We start from the raw sequence: 23,588 nt of genomic DNA on the forward strand, positions 1-23,588 counted from the left end.
TTTTGTAGCTTCTAAAATTTCCCATGTATGAGGCCAGTTCTAATCAAGGCAACACACAGGAGGCACGACTATTATTCCATAAACCAATTATGTAGTACTTATCAATAAGAAACTAAAAAAGAATATTATAGGAAGATCAATAAAGACTGAAAGAAGCGTGAAGCTGTGCATATATATAAAATTTGTGATGCCTGGACCTACAGAGGAAGGATACATATGGTACAGCCTTCAGGAAGCTGAAAATCCCACTGGAAAACAAGACCAAAACTCACAAATCAATGAAATAAAAGCTCTACGAGAACAGGACACAGTCAAGTGGTGATACTGGGAATTAGAGCCATATAGATTACTAGAAAAAAAAAAAAGAGCAATGTTGGTTCAAGCAACCAGAAAAATACAAATAACAGCTTTTAAAACTAATTTCCACCTACCGCCTATGCTTTGGATAAGAGTGATCAATCACTTGCTAGAAATGCTTTTACAATAACTTAAAGAAACATACATTTGAATAACTTTGACATCCTATATCCCCACAGGACAGCTTTCCAAATCTTATAAAAAATGAATTAGCAGTCAGTTGGGGTAAGTTAATCAGCCCTCATAAGATTTTACGCAAAAACTTGAACATTTATTTTGGACTTTTCTGTGTCTTATAGATCTGTGGGAGACAGGGTTTTTCCCTTCTGCAGAATAACTCAGGTAACTGCACTCACCTTTTTATGGGAAACTACCTCCCACAAATACAAACGTGTAATTCTAATGGAGGCCTCATGCCTCTGCCCCCACCACCACCGAAGAGGCAGGACCAAGACCTTCCTACACTTGACCTCAGCAACTTATCTTACAGGTGCACACAGGAGGCAAGCCAGGCCAATCCAGAGATCTTCCCCACGTGGGGCAGATTTCCTCTCTGGCAATTCAGCTGTGAAGATATATGACAGGGAGAAGAATGAAGGCAATACACCAAAAGAAGTGAAACCTAGGCTCCAGCACACCCTGGCAACTTCCAATGGCTCCAGGTGTTCTGGCCGTTCATGGCTATGTGAGCCAATGAATTCTCCTTTTTGGCTAAACTAGTTCATACCGAGTTTCTATGTCAAGGAGCCAAGACAATCTCAACAAAATATTCTCAATCTAAAGAAATATAATATAGGGCCGGCCCGTGGCTCACTCGGGAGAGTGCGGTGCTGACAACACCAAGTCAAGGGTTAAGATCCCCTCACCGGTCATCTTTTCAAAAAAAAAGAAATATAATATAGGGCCGGCCCGTGGCTCACTCGGGAGAGTGCGGTGCTGACAACACCAAGTCAAGGGTTAAGATCCCCTCACCGGTCATCTTTTCAAAAAAAAAGAAATATAATATAGACATCATTTTATTAATAAATTAAAATAGATTCCAAGTAACACATAAAAAGGCATAAGAATTAATTTTAAAGTAAAAATCAGTTGCCCCACACTACTGCAAGCCTGAGGAGGACTGTGTTATAGCCTTCAGAAGCTGGGCTCTGCCCCTCTTGTCCCAACCCTAGCAGAGTCTTATCTCATAGGTTTGACAGATAAAGCACCCTTAACTCCTGACAGAGACTGACTAGCTTCTTTCAGTGTACTTTACTGAAGGGGACACAATGTAAAAAGGTGTGTAATGAAGAATCGCCACCTATTCCTTACAGGGAGACAAACCCTTCTGTCAATGTAAAACTCACTTTTTCTAAAATGTGGAGTTTTATTTCTGACTGACTTCAAGAAAATTTCCATGTAAAGTATCTGAAAAACTAATCTGAAGAGCTGGTCGGAGAGCTTGGTTGAGTGTGATGCTGATAACACCAATGTCCAGGGTTCAATCCACCATGGACCAGCCAGCTGCCAAACAAAAAAAAAACCTGAAGTGCCAAATAAATGAAGGTGGGTCAGGGGTTTCTCCCACTCATACCTCCAAAGGTGCCTCCAGCCCCATAACTTATCAATTATCACAAGACTAGAATATAGCCACAGTACTCCCTTCTGAAAATCTCTCTTATGCAATACTTTTGTCCCCCTAAAAATAAGAAGCACATTTCTCTGTTAGTTCTACATAAAATCACATTAAAAGCTGATGGTGTAAAAAAGAAAGACAGGCAGGTTTTCTTCTCACCTATTCTTTCATCTTTACTCTTTCCTTTTCTCTTTAAAACTGTAGGAAAAGTCAGACAGATAAGAGTTCAAATCATACCTGCAAGATACATTATTAACTAGATAAAACACTTAAAGCTGTAAGTCTCCAGGGCTGGCCGGTTAGCTCAGTTGGTTAGAGCGCCACCTTGTAATACCAAGGTCAAGGGTTTGGATCTCTCTCTGTACCAGCTAACTGCCAAAAAGTTAAGTCTCAGCATCCTCAGTTTAAAAATGGGGCAAAAAACTCCATCTGCCTGATACGTTTGTTGCCTGGGTTACCTGGGCTGATTTCTTACAGTGGTTAGCATGGTTCCTGGCACACATAAAAGGACTTCACTAAGTGAAAATGGAGTCACCAAAGACAAACAACACTCTTCACAACCCTACTCAAGCTCTACTCTTTGAAAAGTAAGCTTATAAAAAATAAATACATGGGGGCCGGCCCGTGGCTCACTTGGGAGAGTGTGGTGCTGATAACACCAAAGCCAAGGGTTCAGATCCCTATATAGGGATGGCCGGTTAGCTCACTCAGGAGAGCCTGGTGCTGACAACACCAAGGGTTAAGATCCTGTTACCGGTCATCTTTTTTTAAAAAAATATACATGGATATGCCTAAAAGTGATCAGAGTAACTTATGCAGTTAATTTTATTAGAACTTTAAATTAAAAGTATTTCTAAAAGTTTACTTTTTTCTTATTTAAAAAGCAAATTTCTCTAGGAAGAGTAAATAAAACCCAGAAGAAACCACTGCTGATTCCACAAATATTTTTTCTAAACAAAACAGCAATAGAATACAGCTTTTACTATTATCCAATTAGTCTTATCATTTGCAATTAGAACTTATTAATGGATCTAAAGTTACTAAATAGAAAAATTAACAAGTAAAGGTTAGTATGACGCGTTGCTAATGCAACGTATCATTAAATATTATCAAGCTGCCCAACCCCCAAAGTAAAGTTCTACTTTAGATTGTTTTAGCAAAAAAAAAAAACCTCAAATAAGGAATTCCATCAGTAAGATTTTTCACTTAGTAAATATTTATTGAGTGCCTACCATGTGCCAGGCTCATGCCAGATGCTGTGCCAGGCACTAGGGACAAGCTAGTGAGCAAGACTAACAGGGTTCCCGCTCCAGGAGCTCACATTTCAATGCAGAAGATGTACATTAAACATGCTTAGGTCAATTTGGCATTGTGTAACTTGTTTATTCTTTTAAAATGTAAGACTTGGACTCTACAATTCAACAATAATCAAATACCTAGTTATAAGTTAATAGATTCTCCTTTACCTCAAAAGCAAGAAACAAGAAAGGGAGAAGAGAAAGAGCAGGAAGGGGTACGAGTAAGGCGGGTGGGAGAGAGTGGAGGGAAGCAAGAAGAAAGAAGCTAAGGCAGACCCCAACAGGAGCAGCTCACCTCCTGGATTGGGCCATGCTGCTAGTTTATCCCAACTACATACACTGCAAGGAAGGGGTACGAGTAAGGCGGGTGGGAGAGAGTGGAGGGAAGCAAGAAGAAAGAAGCTAAGGCAGACCCCAACGGGAGCAGCTCACCTCCTGGATTGGGCCATGCTGCTAGTTTATCCCAACTACATACACTGCAAAGATACTTTTTGCTTAAGCTGGGTTTCTGTCATTTAGAACTAAAAATCCTTATTAATATAAGATCTATGAGGTTCATGTTTAAAACACCTCATGCCATGTAGACATGTAATAAATATGAGGGCACTTCAAAAAGTTCATGAAAAAACAGAATTAAATGATGATACAACTCTTTTCATGAATATTGTGAAGACCCCTCATATTTCTTAAATGAATGTATTAAATGTTAGCACCTATCGAGCACTTATGATACATCAAGAGCTGTGATGTGTGCTTTGTATACACGGTATGTTATTTAATCCACACAAGTACCTCTGAGGTAGGCACCAGAACTTTCTGAGTGTTTTAGGAGAGAAAATTGAGGCAGGGAGGTTATTAAATAATGGCTCAAGGTCGCATACTCAGTAAAGAGTAATGCCACAAGTCAAAACTCAAGACTGGTGCAAAACCTGTGCTCTTAAATACTACACCACACTGAACAAACGATCTAATGAAAAAGCACTGAACTAAGTGTGTATCAATCCTAAATGATCTGACGCTTCTTATTTGCTACACAGTATTTTAACAAAATCTCACAGTTTGTCGAATAAAATTTAACAAAGTCCAAAATGCTGCAGCCCATCCTTAATTTTTCCAAAAACACCCAGAAAACCTTCCTTCGTGATTATAGATCTTTTTGTAGCTTAAGAGATGTCCTCTTATGCCTCACCTCTCTCATTTTCTACAGAGCAAATCTGAAAGTTTCTTATTCACTGTTTTTGAACTGGTCTGAGAAAGGATTCAAGGTACCATCTGAATTCTGTATCCTCCAGCAATTAACCACTATCACACATGATGCTTGACAGGGACAATCACATTTTACTTATGCTTGACACTCCCACTCTATTATATACAAACACATCATAGCAAGTTTCAGACTTTTAAGTTACTACTATGAGCAAAAATTATTTATTTTCATGAAGTTACTAAAATAATAGTAATTATGAATATTTGTATAGTATTTAACAGTTTACAAAGCACTTTTACACTCAGTATACCCCTGGACTCCCCTGGAAATGCTATAAGTAGACCGAGAATAAATCATGCCTCCATTTGGCAGTTAAAGAAACTCATGATGAAAGGAGTACAGTGATTTGCCCTAAGTCATTCCACTGGTAAGTGACAGATTGGGACTTTAAAACAGGTATTCTGGCTCTCAAGTCAATATTCATTCCAAGAAAATAAATACTTTACCACTGACTGCCAACACAGTTTTCTATCTGCTTACTCTAAGGATTCTTTTTCCCTTAAACCTTTATGCCAGAAATGTTTAAATAAATCATCAGCTCCTCTAAAGTCTCTTCAATACAAACCTATGTTCATGAGCACTTACTCGGCAAATCTGCCAGGCACAGGGGTAAAAATATATGTCTCAGGGCCTCCACCTGGAGCTAAGTACATAGCTGCTTTGACTCTAAAATCACAGAAAACGTGGTATTCTTAATGGTTACATTTTAGACAAGAATCTTTGTAAAATGTTCTATATGTTTCCTTGCCTACCCTTAAACAGATTGATCCAAAACAATTTAACACTCTCCTGACTCAATACAAGAATTCATTACAGGGCATCAATCCTATAGCCAGGTCCTGTGTGTTAAGGGCTGATGGTTCAATGGCAAAAAAGCATGGACCCCAATTTCAAGGCATGCACAGGAAAGTTGGGGGGTCGTTGAGGGCAGACAAAGGGGGAAAGGGTAGTCACAACTGCTCCTATGATGTAAAAACAGGTGTCGAAGGTAGGGGTAGCATATGGTCCAGAAGGTCTTCAGGCAAAATCTAAGACATGCCTGTACAGATGACAGCAGCGTGAACCTGAAAGTAAGGAGGGAATCTCAGGAAATCTGTGCAATAATCATACACAGAATACGGTACCTGAGGCTAGAACTGAAGAAGGAGGAGGAACAGATGCTAAATGCCAGCCCATCAGGCCAGAGAAGAGAAAAAGGACACACTGCAGGACAGATATGTCAAGCACAGGAGAGGCCACCCCTGGAGAAAAGTAAAAGCAACTGTCCAAGAATGAAGGGTGGATGCAATTCGCCAGGAGAGGACAATCAGAAAAGGCAACCAGTGCATGCACGTGCACACGCACATCCAGACCTTACACCCCTGGTCATCCTTGCATTTTAAGTAAAACTATAAAAGTAAAAAACATAGAGTCTTCCTATGACTCTGATCACAAATCAAAGAATTTCAGCACTGGAGGTCATTCTGTCTAGCCTTGTGATTTTGTGGGTGAGGAAACTGAGGTGCACAGAAGTAGAGTTATTTGTCCAAAGCCATCCATATTAGTGGTGGAATAAGGACTAGAGCCCTGAATGTGTGTCCCTCGAATCTAGCTCTGCCACACACACTGTGGACCTTGCAATGAATACATAAATATGTGTTGCTTCTTTCTACCACCTTTCAAAGCTAATTTCAAATATATTATAATGATTGCTAAAATTAATCTTAATGATAATAAAGTTTACCTCAAAACTATTTATGTTGATAATATAATCTTTCATAAATCTACAGGGACATATGCTTAGAGCCATGTATACCATCTTTTCCTATAGTAGTTATCTTAGAATATGGAATGTAGATTAGCTGCCATAATTCACTGCTGTGTTTATTTTATCATTATAAATAATGGTCAAGGTTAAAGATAATAGTGACAATAGACATCTACCCTTAATGCAGGACCAGACCCTCCTCCCACAACCAGGCACACTGTGCCAGCGTCTCGGGGCCCACCCAGAGACCCAAGGCATGGAGTCGGGGATCAGACCTCCCTCCCCTCAACCAGGCACACCACGCCGCACCTCGGGGCCCGACTGGGGACCCGAGGCATGGAGCAAGGGACCGGATCCCCCTCCCACAACCAGGCACACCGTGCCAGCACCTCAAGGCCTGCCCAGGGACCTGAGGGATGGAACCAGGGACCGGACCCCCTGACCCCCAAAACCAGGCACACTGCCAAGTGCCAAGGAGCATATCAAAAAACATCACCTCCATGGGGGTGGCCCACCACAGCCACCACAATAACCATGGCTGTCGCAAAAGCAGCTAGATGCCACAACGACTACGCAGATGGTCCGCCAGCCACTGGAGTGCACTGACACAAGGAGAGTCACCAGCAGAGAAAAAGAAAAGAGGATGTCTCTCTCCACAAAGCCCATTCCAGAGTGACAGAAGCGGCATCTGCTCTACAATAATTTGGGGGGACCTGATCACACCTCTCAGCATTGGACAGATCATCTAGGCAACAAATCAACAGAGTAACCATTATATTTTCAGAAGGAGAGAAGAAATATCGGGTAATTAGAGTGTGGAGGGAGAAGGGGATGGGGTGAGAGTGGACAAGGGGCATAAAAAATAAGTATGATGTGTAACAATATATATGCTAGTAACATTGATTTGATCAACATATCTCAATGTTGAACCCCCAAAATATGTGTAATTTTGATTCAATAAAAGTTTTTTCAAAAAAAAAGAAATCTACCCTTAATGTATATAATGAAGCCTATATGCTTAATAATGACTACAGTAATTAACTATTGAAAATATACATGCTGAGAGAAAGACTTTGGAAATGAGCATAACTGTTCTCACCCATGAACAGCAGTGCTCTTTTCTAAAGACACAAGACTAGAATCAGTCTCATCCCTGACCAGAATATCCTTCTCTAAGTGATCTTTAGGACACAACATCAACCCATTACCAAGAAAAGGAAAGACAATCACCTTTCTTAATAAGAAAGCAGAGACTCCACCTAAATTCTCCTAATACTAAAAACTCTAATGTCACAGGCATCTTCATTAATTAATTTCTAACAAATCTCCAGAAAAGTTTTGCTGCTAACTTTTCAGATTTCTTAAGCAAATTATGGTATATAGCTGCCTATATGCTAGATTTTACCAACATGCTGAATTCATCCATTTCATTTCATTTTTTTCCACACTGAAAGTGAGTGTCAGGAAAAGCACTGAGAAACTGCCCAGGAGTCTATACATTGTTTAAAGTATTCTCCTACTCTCAAAGCTAAGTCCCAAAAGCACTAAAGGATGCCATTCCAACAGACTTTACAGTGGTGTTGAAGAAATTCAACAGACAGACACGCACGGGGCCTTAAGTGTGTGCTCACAACTAGCTCTGGATAAATACCTGAGTAACAAATAATCCCATCACAATGTACTATCACCGAAGCCTCTCCAAGTAGTCCTAGAGGACCTATTAAAATATTTAAGTGTGATTCATTTCATTAAGAGAGCAGAATGCCAAGAATTTATCAAATGAAACATACAAGTGAAGCATATTTTAAATAAAGTTTAACAGCTTCCCGCTAACTTTTCTTAGATCACCAAACTCCAAAACCATCAGGAACTGCCTGGATTTATCTTATACGTCTTAAGATATTTGCCCTTCCATTTAAATGTCATTTTTATCATTAGGAACTTTTCTACATTTAAGTTTTTTGGAGAATTTTCCAACTTTACACTTCACCAAATGATAAAACCTCAAGGGGAAGTAATGGTGAGATGGAGACAGACATTATGCAATGTATTTCAACACTGGATCAACAGAACTTGAAAGGGGCCGTTATCTTCAAAAGGGAGGCAAGACAGCTAGCGGGCTGGCACCAGCACCTGAAGAGCATCTTATGTTCACAACCATCAGAAAAATCATATTTCCTGGGCTGTCAAGTAGATGCTTCGTACGATTCTGTTATCCTGCATGTATATGTATTATAGAAAATAGAACTGATATTTAAACTCTCTTAAGACTAAACAACGAAAAGAAGCTGCAACATGAATTTGGCTGACCACAAAGGATACCACAGTGATAGTCAGTCAGGCTAATAATTAATTACGAATGGGTAGCCAGTATACCATATGATGCACTTTACAAAGGCACAATTTAAAATCATTGTTCAGAAACATGAGGGAAGAGGCTCACAAACACAGGAAATAGCAACTTAAGAATATTCATTAACATGAATATGATAATTTTCTTGTTCTTTTCCCCATACCATCATCCAAGGAGCACTAACAGGCCTCCTGATTCATCCCTCCTCTCCCTCTAGCCCCTGCACACGAACAGAATTTGTCATTATTTACAGGAAGCTGGACCAGAAGATCACAAAGATTCTTGAAACTCTACATAAAGGAAGTCACCTTCTTACTCCTATCTACTTCCCACATACCCTCCAATAAATGCTCAGAGAAGTAAAGATGCCAAACAAATTCTTCAAGACTAAAATATCTATCAATCCCTGGCTCCCAAAATGGTCTCAGGGAGCTTTATATATACAAGTCACTGCTAGGTCTGTGGTTTCTAAGCAAAATCCTGGGCAGAGTAGAAGATAATTAATTATTACTGTCAAAAACTTCCTTACAGCTCACATAAATCTGAATCTAACAAATCAAATAACGAAATTTCTTCAATATGTGTATAAAGCCCAAATTTCAAAACTCCAAAGCAAATGAATATTAAATGAGTAACTTGCCAAGACTTGGGCTCTCCAAAGTGGAGATAATTAATGCTGTAGAGGTCCATGTCCTCGGTGTGCCATGCGAATGTGGTTTTCCACATGCCAAAATAGAGATAAGGGGTATTTACACCCTCAATAGAAATACCACACTCTTCTTCAACCACATCCAAGACCGTGTTTAGGTGAGCTATATTCCACTCATCCACACCCTAGAACCAGGAGAAAGAAAGAGAGAAATCAAATATTAATAAACTAAGAAAGATAACATTTCCTATTCAAACTGCTATCTCCCAAAATTATTACACAGTATATTTCAATTTACTGAAAAATTAAAAATAAAGCAGTCATTATACAAGAGCCATCCATATATATATATATATATGGATCCATTATTATTAACCCAAGATTACCACCAGCATAACGTGGTTCCATATAACTACTGGAATAAAATTATCCTGAATAACTTCCTGATTCTAAATGGACATGGAAGTTAAGGTCCCATTCCTCATTTGCTGCTAACAAAAAAAGTCACTGGCTCAAAGCAGATGATCTGCTTTGTGCTTTCCATCTTTGTCTTGGTCTTCCTGTTTGTTTTTTGCACATTAATTTAGAGGACAATTCAATTTCAGACATCATCTCAAGAAACCAGTAGCAAAATATATCTTCTGTCATCCCTCTCTCATCCCTATCCATTTCAATGTTAGCATGTGATACATCATTTCCTAAAAATTTCACTATAATTATTAGAAAAACTCAGCACTATTCTAAACCACAGATTATTGTGCTTATACTGCTCCTTCAACTAAATATTAACCTCTTATATTGATGGGAAAATTTAAATACATAATGCCTGCTAAAAATACTTACCTAAACTTTGGTAAAACTGCTGTAATAATGTAGTTTTATAACAGTAACCCAACATGGCTGGTTATGGGAGAAGGAAGGCAGGAAGGAGGTCAGAGTCACTGGTATAAGAGTTAAGGTGATAGGAAAAGATTCTGGTCTTTTTAGAACTTACCAATTAATTATTAGCTCACAACTGCTTAGAAATTTTTACAAACTATATATTTTCCCATATACTTTTCTCATAATCAAATTCTAAATATCAGAGATTGTGCATTTTCCTACGCAATCTTGCAGAAACTGCAATGCCTTTAAATCCCTTTCAACCTCCTCGTGGTGCTATTAAAGAGAAGTATTCTTTTATGTCTACTGAAATGGCCCTCTCCAATAACTATGCCAGTGGCCTCACATCTGACCACTCGCAACACTTCCCTTATACCCTGAAAGCTCTTAGGATTGTTCTGTTTTCATTTTGGTCTTTAAATGATTCTCTAATCAATGTGCTAATCTTATTTCCTTGGGTTAAGAAAATTATTGATGAGCAGTTAATGAAGCTCTGCCTCAGGTAACTTAATTGAAAGTGCCAGAGAACATAATTTAATTCCCAAATTCCCCTAGTCATTCCATCTAACACTGAAGCCCCACACTGGAAAGTCTGCTACTTGAAAACTGGCCAAAGTAAGTCACTGTTAGGAGAAGATCTGAGGTTCCAACTTATGAGAACTCATAAAAGTTTAATCAAATTATGTAAAATATTTTATCTCACTCTATTTATAGTGATGCAGTCCCTTACCTCTAGTCCAATCAGACTTCAGTCCAATCACTCTAATAATAGAGTCCTATTTAAAAGTCATTACTGAAGCAGTGAATCTGAAGAAATGAGCACCATATTACAGGAACCGTTTTTAAACTGAATGAGCTTGCAAATTTAGACACCAACTATTCCTCTGAAATTCCTACATATGGAAACATCTAACTTTTGTTTCTGACTGACATTATCTTTCAAAAATAACACAGGCTGAAGAATCCCTTGACATCCTAGACCTGCGGGTCTAAGGGGAAGAGGGTAGAACAAAGATTTAGTTGAAAAGACCCAGATTATAACCCCAGCTCTGCCAGGAGCTATAAGCAAGACGAAAATCACAGAGCTTTTCTGAGCTTCAAGTCTTTCTTCATGAAAACATGAGGGTTCGAGAACCCTCCCAGAAGTTACTCAAGAGTACTAAACAAGCTAGTGGACATAAAACCTTTGGAAAATAAAACTTATTTAGTATTAGAACTGATACAAGAAATATTCCTACTATTGTCTGGTAAATCTTACAGTAAAGCCTCCCAGAAACAACAGCCAACCATGTGAGAAATGATAATAAAATCCACAAAAATTCACTACTGAAGTTCTCCCCATTAATGGGTGAATAAAATGTTTGCAGCAGGTTCTTCTGGGCAAGGCAAGGTTTGTCATAATGCTGAAACTTAACCACTTTTGCTAAAGTCATATAATTTCAGTTAAGGAGTTGTGCAAATACAAAGAGTAACTGGTATTAACAGAGAGAGGTAAATCTTATTGCTTCAAAATTCATTTAATTTTTGTTCTTTACTATTGACTAAATTGGCTAACTGCCTTCAAGGACAGCCTCCACAAGGGCTCTATGAAGAGTACCAGTTCTCCCTCACATATTAGACAAGGAATACGCCTACTTTATCATTTAGGTGAAGTGTTATACCTTATGTTACCTTATTAAACTACCCATACATACATGCTACACATAGTCAAAACAATCCTATAAAATAGGTAATGTTATAACCAACAGATAAAAAAAAACTAATACTTCTAGCTAGTAGTAGGTGGTAATGATTAACCTAAATCTATATGACTCCTAGACCTCTTTGTTTTTAAATTTTAGGCTTCCAGTTCTGATCCTTTTAAAATATAATGTATCGTCTTCTTTTCTCAGCATCAATTGTCAACAAAGATCTGAGGAAAATTTAGGAGGGGCAAGCACACAGAGCTGCTGCATTCTTCGCACCCAGCATGCAGACACCCTACACAAACACTGGCAAAGATTATGATGCAAATGGATTCACCTAAGAGCTGGTGATAGAATTGATTTAGTGTAAAAGCAATCTCCAGAAAGACTCCACCCACAAATAAGCCCCACAATAAGAGGTCAGAATTCGCCAAACCATTCAAAGCTTAAAGCCACCAAGTCTCAGGACAAAGTCTGCACAGCAGCCCAAGACCACAGACAAATGTCTCTTCCCAGACTCTGTCCTCCTCTAACAAAGCTCTTCTAACAATATTCAGCAGGTGATAACTTCAGCTGACCTCCAGTGAGCAGACAGTTTCTCCTCAGTTCCATCTGCCTTCACCACAGTGACCCACTCGGCATCCCAGGCCTGTCCTGCTCCATGTGTCTATGTACCCTGCATCTGTTATCTGAAATCATTCACCATTGGACCATGATTTGTGCACATATGTGTAATTGAGAACTTTATCAAGGATCTTTCCTTTCAATCACTGTATCTTCCTCCTATCAGCAATTAGATAACAGTTTAAAAGAACTAGATCTTCAATGACAGTTTAAAAGAACTCCTCGATCTCCTGACAACCAGAGTCAGGAGCTGTCTGAGAACCAAGGCATCCTGTACTCCCTCTGCAGGAGCTTCACTCTGTCACTGGAAGACTGAGGACAACAATGCAACAACATGCCATGCTAGAAACTTCACCAAACAATGAGCCATTTCCACCTAACACACAGAGATAAGGCGAAAATCATAGACACTCAACTTCTCTTAAGATTTCCAGTGTAACTTCAGCCCTGCCACATGCCGTGGTCAGAAAATCTGGCCTCCTTTCTCCTCCTCCACCTGTGGCCACAGATACCTCAAATGTTCTGAGAGGATCTATTGGATGGAAGCCTGTTTAACTCTGCTTAACTCCACATTTCCCAAATAGTATTTGACCATGGAAGCTTGCTGATATAACAAATTTACATCCCATAAAACAGTACTGTGTGGGACAACATATTAGGGGAAGGATTACAGTAGACAGTTCCCTAAATTCCTTAGCCCAAATGTAACTACAACAAAAAACAATTTTAGGCCTCATCAGAGATGGCACTTAAGAGCTCATGGTAGGGAGGGTGGTCAGCAGCATGTTCCAAAGACCACATCAGAAAGTGAAGAGCTGAGCAATGACGCAGGTCCTACAGTCTAAGGGTGCCCCAAGAGCCAGGCACGTAACATCAATGAGGGAAGTAGCCAGGTGTATGTCAAAAAAGGTGCATGTGTGTTGGGGGATATGGGGGTATTTGGAGATAATCTACTGTCCTGTCTAAAGGGGAGAGTAATTACTCGGTTCCTGCCTATTGCCACATGGGGAATGATGCCGGATCTCCCGTTTCTTAGTGAATCCCAAAATTCAAATGGTATGTAACATGAACCAACTTTTAAAGCCATGTGGATTAAACAAAATATATTTGTGGCCACAGATGTGGCCACATTTGCAAAAAGATAACAGGTATTAATTAAAGAGTTCACACTTATGACAATAATTTAAGAGGGATAAAAAGAGCAGCAGTTTTGGAGACAAGCTGTAAACACAAAATCAGTGATTGTAAGCTTCAGGCAGAGTAAACTACTATAACCCAATAAAAGGTTTGCCCACCACTAAATAGCTTATCAGGTACTACATAAATGTGCCTAGTAACTGGAGTGAGACTGTACAGGTGGCATGAACCTAACAGGAATTGACTCTACATGCATGTTTTATCACCCTGTTCCTTCACTGTGTAGAAATTCAATATGCAAATGGCCAAAGAGATATAAACAAAGTAAAATGGAAAAATGCAAAGCCTGAATAATAATGAAAATTGAATAACCAACTCCAGAATAAGTGAATCTAGCACAGCCCTGGACAAAACTATGTGACTTCTTAAGAGGAGCCTCTGGGAGGCAGCAGAGTGATGAGGAGGCTGTGCTGGAGGTTCAGCCACTTGCAGGCACATCTGCCAATCCCACAGGTGATGGTTCTATGAGCTGCAGCAAAGGTGATCTGGTAAAACACTTGGCTTTGTCCACCAAGTAGAACAGCTAGAATCACTTGCCCGTAAACACTAGAAGCTGCTACAGTGTCAACACTGAGGATGAAAAAGGCCCTGGATGACCAATAAAACACTTCCAACTGAAGACACAAAACAGTCAAGGTTTTTTTCACTCTGTTTTATATATTTCAGGGACTACTTTCTCATTTGTTTACACAAAAGCCAAGCTAGCCATAGAAAAACAGCTGGTTAATTGACACACAGAGATCTTACTAATCATATTTTATGGCACCTTCATATAGTAAAAGAAAAGTCTATATAGCTCTTGTTCCCCCAAATTAGTTCTACACCACTATCCTGTCACTCTCACTTGAGGTTTTCCACATCTTCACTGTCATCACTCCATATTCCATCCTTGACAAGTAAACATGCAAACCATATTTCTCTTCCTCCTGGTTTCCTGTCATCATCGTCAGCACTTTCAAATTAACCCCATGTGGCCAATTTCCAAACAAAGCTGTGAGCCAACAATACCAAGGTCAAGGGTTCAGATCCCCATACCAGCCAGGGGAGGGAGGGGAACAGAGGAAGGGGGAGATGGGGAGGGGGAGAGGGGGAGGGGGAGGGGGGAGAGGAAGAAAGAAAGAAAAAAAGCTCTGAGCCCCCATCTCTCTCCTGAGTTTCAGTGGCACATGCTCAGCTCTAAGCTGGACTTGTAATGTCCAACGAAAACTTTTGAAATGTAAGAATTCACAGGGGAAAATATTACTTCATTAGAAAATTTAATTATTAAAAAAAGAAGATCCACTCACCTAGATACTGTAAGACCCTGAGAAAATACTAAAAGAATTTGTTAAAGATTCTACAGTTTCCAGGTCTACCTCTGACTCAAATTAGGCCATCAAAAAGAGTACACAGATGGAGCAGATTACAACACTTCTTCCACCATGAAAAAGTCATTACAAAGGTGTACATCGGTAGGTGAAAAAGTTTACGGAAAAACAAAATTAAAAGATAATATTGACTTTCTGAAGTACTCTCATACTTAGACGTTGTGCTCTTGGTCTTTCCAAGGACTGATACAGCTAGCACCCAGTGAAGTCACCGTTCCCAAAGCTTACTAACTTGCTAGCTGGGGACATCTCTTATACCTAATATCATGACTTACACCCCCATTGTTAGATAATTGAGAAGAAACAAGACAATGCATATAAAAATCTTTTAAAACTTAGTAAATAAGCTTTGAAAAAAAAGAACAGTAATATATTCTTTATATCCAACATCAATGAAAAAAGTAGCACCAAGTCCTGAACTTCTGTAGCTAATTAGTATCTATTTTATTACCACACATCTCAAAAGCAGTGGAATATTCTCCATGCTAGAAAAACAAAAACAAAAACACCTTCATTTAACAGATGGATATAAGGTGCTCAGTAACTTACAGTCCTCCTTGTTTGAAATTTAGACAGTGCAACTGCCAGCACCAAGGAGCATGCCAAAAACATCTCCTCCATGTGGGTGGCCCACCACAGCCACCTCGATAACCATGGCTGCTGGAAGGCGGCTAGATGCCACAACCACCACACAGATGGTCTGCCAGCCACTGGTGCATTAACACAAGGAGAGTCATCGGCAGAGATAAAGAAAGGAGAAGGAGTCCCTCTCCACAAAGCCCATTTCAGAGTGATGGAAGAGGCATCTGCTCTATGATAGTATTGGGGAACCTGATCACGGCTCTCAGTACTGTACAGATCATTTGGGCAGCAAATCAACAGAGTAACCATTATTCTTGCAGAAGGAGAGAAGAAATCTAGGATGATTAGAGGGGAGAGAGGGGAAGGAAAGGGGGATGGGGAGGGACTGGAAAGGGGTATAAATAATAATTATGATTTGTAACAATATATATGCTAGTAATATTGATTTGATCAACATATCTCAATGTTGAACCCCCAAAACTTATATAATCCATTTTGATTCAATAAAAACTTTTTTTTAAAAAAAAGAAAATTAGACAGTGCTGTCAGTCTCCTCAGTAGCAAATGCACTCTCTCTCCAGCAAATCTTTGGCTCTTTGTAACCAATCTCTTCGTAAATACTGGCACTGGTTCCATTTTTATAAGTTAGCTTATGACATAGTGTTTCTCATTACCACATTACTGTATTTTTACTTAAGTAAAAAATACCCATTTTTAAGTATTTTTTAAAAAGGCAAAATTATGCTTTTTCTCATTTAGCTCTTATCATCCCTTTCCACGACCCTTATCACAGCCCAGCCAGTATCTACTAGAGTACTGTTTCAAACAAAAGACTGTCTACCAAACCTCCACTAATTTGCTGGTAACTTAGGGTACGGCTCATTTAAATTAACTGCCATGAAGTCATAGGCTGTAAAAAAGCCCTTGAAGTTTTAAAGGTAATGCACATGAAGAAGGAAAAATAAAATTTAGTTAGTTCTTTACAGATTTCAAAATCCAGTACATTTCACACTATAATGTGTGGAATATACTATAAAGCATATGTACTTCACAGGGCCTGGTTTTCCAAAGCCTTGCGGTTTCAAATATTGACCTTGCAAGGACAGGAAATTTCCCTCAGGCTATAAGTCTCTGTTGCAAGATAAGAACTGTGGCACAGCAGGTTGCTGGCTCAAAGACAGACTAGTTACTGTTATATAAAGATACTGAGAAACTGCTATAGGAAGGAATGTTTGCTAAGATCAAACTGTTGTTGATAAGACCACTTAATTGTCTACTGGAATGTCATCTGGCTTGTTTCACTGAAAGTTACCAGCCTATATTGTTAAACTATAACCCCACCTTTATTCTCTTCCTGTAACTTCCTGGTCTGGAAAATAAATGCAGGAAGAGAACCCCGATTCAGCGTTAATTTCCCAAGGAAGGGTTGCCTCTCACTGGAGGGTGCCTGGGAAGTTAACCTCTTTGGGGCCTCTCACTGCTCAGAAGAGATGGGCTTTAAAGTAATCCTTTCATCTCTGTCACCCAGGGGAAGTGGGATGACAAATCCGTGGGGGGCGAAGCAACGCAAAGCAACAATAATGTGTAGTCTTTTCTCAATAACAAAAAGAAAATTGTGCCTTTCAATAACTAAAATGAAAGCTCTGGTTCATACTTTAAACTAGTCTAGTCAGGATTTCTTTAGGATTTTTACACAATAAGAATAAAATCAAAATTCATTCTGCTTTAAAGTTAATTACAATGTTTGATGATAGCTCTTTTTAATTCTTCCCTTCCATAAAAATGTCTTACGCTCTCTTCTTTTAACTTATCCACTGTTTACTTTTAAAACAGTCTTATTTTCCTTTTTTGCATTTTTATACATCAAATACCCAAACAGCGTGCTTTGGTTTTTTTTCTAGAATTCTAGACAATAACCAACATAGAGCAAGTTTAGAAAGAAACAAAAAAATTCTGCGACAAAAGTGCCATATAAAAAGATAGACTGTTCACTTTAAAGGTAAATATGAGCATGAAAAGACAAAGAAGAAAAATGGGGGAAATTTCCAGTCAAGTAAAAGATTGCAGAGACATTGGGATTCCTGCCTTGAGTCTAAACCATTGAGTGTTTGAGGTTGATGAAGACCCTGGTTCCAGGCATAAGTAACCCCAATCCATTTGGATTTGGAAATTTTCCACAAATTAACATCAAGCCTAAGCATACAACTAAAGATCACCATGCATACAGGGAGGAAGCCAAGACTGAATGAAACTCGCAGAAACTACTAGCAAATCATTTAGATCCTCCCCCCAGCTCCTCCTACCCTCCCCCAAATAGGGTAGCCAATATTGAATTGTCGGAGACTAAAGAAAATGAAATGTTTAATGAAATTTAAAAATGGAATCACAGAAACAAACAAGTAAAATAAACTGTTAGGAATGACCAGTCCAATTTACAGTGAGGGGTGAACTTATAGAAAAGAAATATATTATCATTAAACTAAAAACTCAATGAAAGGGTTAAAGGAGAGAAGTAGTTAACCAGGAGATAAAATTTAAGATATTTACACAGTGTAGTACAGAAAGACAGTGAGACAGAAAATCCAAAAGGTAAGTTAAGCAATACTGAGGATAGAAGTATATCTAAGATTCTAAGACAGAATCTAATCAGATAATAATATGGACCACTCAAAAAACATATTGTGAGGGGGGGGATCAAAGCCCCAGAAGACTACGTAAAGTGATACTATTTTTAGTAATGTCAAAACTAAGACAAACTAAATATATTGTTTTAAAATATATACACACGTGAGAAAACTATTTCTTACAAGGTGAGAAGTCACACAAATTCAGGCCATCCTGGGACGGTGGGGGAAGGGCAGCAGGGAAGGAGTAGAAAGAACAGTCCACGAGCAGGATTGTTAGTATTCTCACTGTTGACTGCATGTAGGTTTGGAGTATTCAATGTATCATTATGCTTTAACACTTAAATATATTGCATGTTTATAATCAGAAATTACATCTCAAAAAGATTATAAAGAAAGAAATCATGGAAAAGAGACTATCTCCTGAATCACGTCCAACGACACCACTGTTGTCCTTGCACCTCACATGGCAGGATCTTGCTGACAAGATGATGATGTATTTCTTCAAAACAACAGAGGCATTTTTTAAGCAGTAACCCCTCAACAAACAACTTTCACGATTCTGACGTGATGAAGAGTATAAACTGCTGGGCTGCAGGATGAACTTAACTTACAATGACAACTGCAAAACAGAATTCTTCAAAGTTCTCTTGGTCAGAATCAGGCACTTAATATCTCATTACAGCCTCAGAATTGTCCTGTTTTGCTTTAAAATTCTCACTGGCAGGGCCGGCCCGCCGAGGGTTCGGATCCCATGTGGAGACCGGTTCCCGCTCACTGGCTGAGCGGGGTGCAAGCGCAACCCCGAGGGTTGCGATCCCGTTGCTGGGCAGTAAAAAAGACAAAAAGGAAAAAAAAAATTCTCACTGGCAGGGCCGGCCCGCCGCGGGGTCGGATCCCATGTGGAGACCGGTTCCCGCTCGCTGGCTGAGCGAGGTGCAAGCGCAACACCGAGGGTTGCGATCCCGTTGCTGGGCAGTAAAAAAGACAAAAAGGAAAAAAAAAATTCTCACTGGCAGGGCCGGCCCGCCGCGGGGTCGGATCCCATGTGGAGACCGGTTCCCGCTCGCTGGCTGAGCGAGGTGCAAGCGCAACACCGAGGGTTGCGATCCCGTTGCTGGTCAGTAAAAAAGACAAAAAGGAAAAAAAAAATTCTCACTGGCAGCAGCTAGCATTTATTCAGCCCATACCACGGAGTATAAGGTGTTTTATTTATGTCACCTCATTTTATCCTGTGAGATGGACAATACTATCAACTATTTTCAACACCACTTTATAGATAAGGGAACTGCAGCAAAGACAGGTAACTTGCCCAAGATCCCACAGCGCATAATCACAAAGCCAGGTTGCAAGGGCGAGGATGAAACACTCTAACAAACACACACCAGCTCTACTGTTTCTGAAGCCATGTGGCCAAACAATGAGCCAGAAAGCCAACTCTGAACTGCACACTTTTTACAGAATCTAGGAGGGAAAAACTTCCCTGTATCTCCAATACTAGAAAGGAAAATCAGTAATTTGGTAATCATGTTTTTCGTTTTCTATTTTTTTTAAAGGACTACCTTTCAAGAAGAAGACTTAGAAATACTAGCATAGGCCAAATATGGGATTCATGGATCCATTCACATTCATTCATTCTATTTTTTAAAAATCTACTTTTAAAAAGTGGAGATGTGACTTTTATTTTTAATAAATTACATATTTTAAAATTCTCTTTTAAGAAAATGTATTATTTTTAAAAATAACAGTAAAGAGAATTGTTAACTTTATTTTACACATCTACATAAGACACTTGCAGAAAATTCTAAAGGGGACCTGAACCATATGAAGCCCTGTTCTCCTTTAAAGCAAACCAATTATGTCAACATTTAAAAAAATGGTAAAAGCCAGTGCTCAGAACCTTACAACTTATTTTTATATATAGAAAATTTAAAACACAATAATCTTTACTAATGTATTCATATTTTCTAGACTACTCATATTAACCCCATTGACTCATTCACCTTTTTAAACTGTGTTATACTGCTGTACAACACAGCATTTCAAAATCGTGACATCTTATGATAAACTCTTATGGCAGAGATTGCCTAAGTACTCAGTATCTATTTTTACCTTCCTTGCTAGCAGAGCCCCACTTGGGTTTCTTTTTCTTTTTCTTTTTTTTCTTTTTTTTTTTTTTTTTTTTTTGCATCTTATGATAAACTCTTATGGCAGAGATTGCCTAAGTACTCAGTATCTATTTTTACCTTCCTTGCTAGCAGAGCCCCACTTGGGTTTCTTTTTCTTTTTCTTTTTTTTCTTTTTTTTTTTTTTTTCTTTTTGGCGGCTGGCCAGACAGGGATCTGAACCCTCAACCTTGGTGTTATAACATGGTGTTCTAACCAACTGAGCTAAACAGCCAGCAACCCACCCCCACCCCCACCCAGGACCCCATTTAATTGAAAGAACAATGTGGCTGGATAAAAACTGCATTTCCAGCTTCCTGTGCAGCTAAGGATAGCCATGGTAGAGCTCTGAAGGGGCTGCCTCAACAGACACAAGCCCTTCATGCCCTTTGCCCTGCCTTCCTCTTCCTTCCACTAGGACAGCATGAGGATAAGTGTCTCATCATAAAGACAGCAGAAAAAACAGGAAGGAGTACAGGTCCATGACAACAGCATTGAACCAACACACTAACTGGCCTTAGACAATCTGCCTCAAATTCTTACATGAAAGAAAACTAAATACCCAATTTGTTTCAGCCATTGATTCTGAGATCTTGATTACTGGCAGCGAAATAACGTCCAACTGATGTATTTCCTTCTTACTAAACAAATCCGCTGGTCCCTACTTCCTCCGTTCACTAGTTGATTAAAGTAAGAAAGTCACATATCAGAGTCTGTGACATTAATGTGATCCTACAAAAGGAAAAGTGGACGCCACTTAGCTTTTGAATGGTACCAAAGTATGGGCTGGACTTGGGCCCTTTCTCAACCACTAGAAAATCCCAATGTAGATAAAGAATATATCCATCCCTCCTAATGCCTCTATAAAACTCTCTGTACATTTTCTTCTATTTTTCCCAGTTTGTTTTTTCCACCTTGCTTCATTTCTCTACTGCTGCTATTTCTAATTTAAAGCAATTTTAGATTTAACGCACTCTTAACACTTGCCAGAGGGCTGGTACTGCTGAGCTTCCCTTTCGCTTTTCATAAGGAACAACCACCTAAGGTGTTTCCAATGATCTCATTTCCATTCTCCACTGTGTAAAATTTTGGAGCACAACATTATTCCTTCAATGAAAACGGAAAACTAACAATAATTTTCTTGAATATTAAACTATATTTTCCATTATAGAATATTTAGAAAATAAGTTTTAAAAAATCAAACATAAAGCTGCAAACAAGAGAAAACCACTTTATCATTTTAGTGACACCTTTCTCTAAAAAAAATTTTGTTTAATTGGAATATAATTAGAATTACACTGCTAGAATTCACTCTGCTCCAGTGACCCCCACAAGGCCATTGACAGGTGGGGACTTATTTTGAGCAACCCATGCTAGACAGCTGTTGTGCAGAAAAGCAGCTCCCTGACCTTCCCCCCATCTCGGCCAGACCTGCTGCTCTCTGCCCTAGGATGATTTATAAAGACTGTATACACAATACTGGAAATCCGGTGCGGGCATTCCAAGATCTTTGAGGTATATCTATACATGGTTAACCTGGTTTACTCACTCACCATTGTATTATGAACACTGTCCTAACATTTATCTTACTGCATATGTACTTCATGACTATAACAATTTGTTTCACTATATTCTTTTGTGACATACACATTTTACATTCTTTGTTATAATAAAATAAAAAACACTGAAAAATCATTTTGGTGCATAAACATTGGCCCATATTTCCAATCATTTTTAAAACTTTTCAGAAGCAGAAGTCATAGATGAATGGCTTCTTTTTGACAAGAGTTACTTGAATCTTTCTGCTTTGTTTATTAAAAAACATTTATTGTCATATCTTTTAAAAATTGTAATAAAGATGAAGTCTAGATTATCTTCATCTTCCTTTTAATGAAAACGGGGAAGAATGGGTCCAAAGCAGGAACAGGGCTTTAAATATACATGCCTTATCAAAGTTCTTTTGTAAACCTGTAGCCAAGGCTGGCCACAGGGGAAACTCCCTTCTGACCAGTGATGATCTTGACAGACACTAATCCAAGAGACAAAGAGTTCCAGAGCAAACATGTAATTCAATGCTCTAACCATCCTTCCTGGTGACCGTCTAAAGCAGTAGAGAGAATAGGAAAAGAGGTTTCCAAGCTCTGCCATTAAGTAGGGGTCATCTAGGATAAATCCTAACATTTTAGTCTGAACTTTATCATCTGTAAATGTGTTGACTCTATCAGACAATCTCCAAGATTCCTTCCAGCTGAAATCATCAATGATTTTATGGTCACCAACCAAATTCAGCACTGAAACAGGTTTTTCACCTCTGGGTTTCACGTTGCTGCCCCTTCAGTCAGTCTCACCAATGCTTCCCTAACATTTTCCTGCAGATATCCACCCTCCAGGCAAACTGACATCCAGTACTCCTGGGACACCCTGAGCATCCTCAGCCCACACCGTGCTCACCATGCCTGATGCCCACAATGCTCTGTATTCTCACCACAACCTTGTGGATCATGCCAGTCCCCAGGAATCTTCACCTCTCTATGCTCCCACTGTGTGTAGTATTCACACCACCTATGGGGCTTCTGTCCACACTGTGTGTGTTATTTATCCTTTAGGGAAGCCACTCATGACTCTCCGGCTAACCAGGAAGCACCATGCACAGGCAAACACCACTACTCCCAACACTTCACACATCCCCACAGACCATTCAGAGTGGTACTTACTCCACAATGTTTTGTTGGCTTATCAATTTGGCACTTTATTAAACATTGAAGAACAGTTGTGAAGTTTACCAGTTGAGAGGTAAAGAGAAAAGTTAAAATAGAAATGACCAACTGTACCCATATCCTATCCATCCCAATTTTCTTTTGTATCATTTCTGACATAATATGAGATAGTCTATACCTGAACATTCCAAGTTCAGCAGTTCCTTACTGCAAGTGGCAGCCCAACCTGATCTGGGGCAGATGTAGTCCTTAGAAAGCTATTCCAGAAATAGACTTATTTTCTCCACAGAGATCACAAAAGAGCAACCATAATATGCTAGCAGATAATGAGTTTTGATTAACTAGAAGCCTTTTTCACAGACCTAAAATCTGAAAATCATGATTCTACAGGTCAATAGCTCTCTCTTTGCATCAAAACATGTCTAGAATGATGACATGTTTGCCTTGGATGTGAAATTT

The 23,588-nt window shown here is 39.2% G+C and overlaps 1 protein-coding gene across 3 annotated transcripts in view; it reads right to left on the reverse strand.

The window, feature by feature from the left end:
* The window catches only part of KDM4C (lysine (K)-specific demethylase 4C), a 312,590-nt gene that overhangs the window by 206,826 nt on the left and 82,176 nt on the right, over window positions 1–23,588 (reverse strand). For all 3 annotated transcript variants that reach the window (XM_008577433.1, XM_008577435.1, XM_008577434.1), the window contains exon 5: window positions 9,278–9,471. In XM_008577433.1, coding sequence (XP_008575655.1) covers window positions 9,278–9,471 — 194 coding nt within the window. The remainder of the gene's footprint in view (window positions 1–9,277; window positions 9,472–23,588) is intronic.

The sequence above is a fragment of the Galeopterus variegatus genome, unplaced genomic scaffold (genome assembly GCF_000696425.1).
Source record: "Galeopterus variegatus unplaced genomic scaffold, G_variegatus-3.0.2 Scaffold1509, whole genome shotgun sequence".
Classification (NCBI taxonomy): Eukaryota; Metazoa; Chordata; class Mammalia; order Dermoptera; family Cynocephalidae; genus Galeopterus; species Galeopterus variegatus.